The 2,542-nt window shown below is 29.2% G+C and overlaps 1 protein-coding gene across 1 annotated transcript; it reads right to left on the minus strand.

Annotated features, from left to right (window-relative positions):
• On the minus strand, nt 1-740 carry EIN_130630 (hypothetical protein; the record flags this gene model as incomplete). The annotated part of the gene is made up of 1 exon (XM_004261037.1): nt 1-740. A coding segment is annotated over one exon (740 nt), but the record flags the coding sequence as incomplete, so codon positions are not given.
• Between the last annotated feature and the right edge of the window lie 1,802 nt (nt 741-2,542).

Below are 2,542 nucleotides of genomic sequence, written 5' to 3' on the forward strand. Positions count from 1 at the left end.
TGAGTACCAATGAACTGAGAATGTGGTTGTGTAAAAATATTCTGTTGTGTTGTGACGATTATTTTTTGGTTTATATCTTGTGTATCTTGGATAATATGAGTAAAAACACTACTTTTTGGTTGGGTTTCATCCATTTCTCCAACAATTTGGTCGAATGTTGGAATTGGACGGTGGTCATCAGAAATTAATGGCGTCATTCTTTTTCTGGATACTTCAATTACTTGATCAAGTGGGTCATAAGTATCATCATTCACACACTGAATTTGGTCTTCCTCAATTTCTTCATCTTGGACTTCTTCCGAATATATTTGGTTAACTCGGCTTGCCGCCTCTGTGTCGAAACGTAATGCCCACTTTATTTCAGAATACCTTTCAACGCTGATGGGTCCGGTGTTCATTGGCGTTGAAGCGAGTAATTTCCACAAAGAAGAAAGTGGACACTTTGTGTCTTGATAGTTGGCTTGTGAAATTGATACCGAAAGGAATGCATCCAATTCCATTTTTGTGATTTCTTTGAAAACTTGTTTGCCTTTCTTGTTTTTGGTAGCGACTTTCCCATAGTTATTCGATTGAAGGATAACAAAATCTTTCAACTCTTTAGTGAAAAATAAACTAAATATTTCATAAGGCGTTGTTTCGTCGGTTATTCCATGGACTTCTGAATATCTATCCACTTTGAAGCTGAACTTTTGATCAGTTTTTTTTCGTTTTAATTTGTTCCCAGACACTTGTACCATCATTCGCAGTTACTGTATTCACTGTAGATGATACAGACATTGGTTTATTATTCGAGTTTTTTAGATAGTTTGTGCTATAAAAACAAAATTATCAACAATTATCAACAAAATGATAAAAAACTAAAATTTTAGCTTTAGGATAAATGAAATTCGAATTAGTCACATTTTGAAAACAAAGAAATATTTGTTTTTCCAAAGTCTTCGATTTTTTTAATTGATATTTTTTTTTATTTTCCAGTTTCTTTTTTTAATAGCTCATAAAAACGAGCCACGGCTTTTTTTGCCTATAAATTTTGTGTTTGCTTGGCCGGTTAACACTAAAAATAACTTTTATATTTCCAAATCGTCCTGTGAAACCGGGAAATATATTTACATTAGTTTTTTGTTAATCCTTTTTGGGCTGTCTAAAGTAATATGTATGATATATCATTAAAAAAGGAAAAGTAGTTTATAAACAAGAGATTCTCCGATTTTCAAACCACTTAAATTTCGTCCAAATAATTTAAAGAAAAAATTCAAAATACAAAATTTTTATAATCAACTAAAATATATTTTTAAATTTATTTGTCAGTTCAACATTCTATTTTTTGAACTTCGAGAGTGATATTGGTTTACATTTGATGTACAAGTATAATATTTCAATTGATCGTCACGGAAACAGTTCATAATAATTTATGATTCCAAAAGTCAATATGATGACAAAGTATATGATAATCTACCCAAATTGACAAATGGAATTAACACATCACAAAGAGTGAAAAAATATTAACAATGTCCAAGAAAATGACTATTGAACCAAATTTGCAAATATAACATTTACAACTTTTTATTACACAACAAATTTTAAACTGTAGTTCAAAAGTCTGTACCGCAGTATTTTTAAAACTTCCTAAAGTCCCGTTTTTTATTTTTGATTTTTCCTAAAAAACAAAAAACAAAAAATCGAAAGTACTGACTTAATTTTGAAAAAATACCAATCCCGTTCAATCATTTTTGTACAATATCGGGAATTTATCGGAATATTAGCCAGCCTTTTCCAAAAAACCCGATCCCGTTATTTGATTTGACCACAACTCGATACTTCACAACACAAACTCAACGTTGTTGGTCAAATCATACAACGATAAACACGTTAATAAATTGGGATGTTGTTGTTTGTGTCAATTTGTAACTAAATATCAGTTTCGTTAGTTTTTCATTATAATTAAAAACAAACATGTGGTTTTGTTCTTTAAACAAAAGAAAATGAAATAACGAGTTTAAAAGAAAAAATAAATAAGAGCAAACAATTAATAATTTTGTGTTTTGATATTTCAGTCATTGTTGTGACAACACCATCAGTATATCGATATTACGCGATACTTTAGCGCTTGTTATTTATTTTATTATTATAAATGAAGACTCGACTTTGAAAATTTTTGGCATTAAATTTATCAGCTTTTTATAATAAAATGCACTTTTGAGATCATTCGTGTGTATTTCAAAAACAAAAATCCCGTTATTTCAAATTTTATATGGTATTTTTTAATGCTTAAAAATGCTTCAAGTAAAAAAATATTTTTTGAAGACTGTTTTTCTCTTTTTTACTTGGAAAAAAATAAGCGAATTTATTACCAAAAAACGATTCCCAAAAATAATAAACAAAATAAATGCAAAAAATGGGACACCCCAGTACAGACTTTTGAAACCAGTTTATTTACAAAGAAACATCCCACAAAACAGAGAGAATATATGGTTAATTCATACAACTTCTGATATCGAGTGATGATTGGTATGACAGATCAACAATATTGACATATTATGTA

This window comes from Entamoeba invadens (genome assembly GCF_000330505.1).
Source record: "Entamoeba invadens IP1 unplaced genomic scaffold scaff_1105074724651, whole genome shotgun sequence".
NCBI lineage: Eukaryota > Evosea > Mastigamoebida > Endamoebidae > Entamoeba > Entamoeba invadens.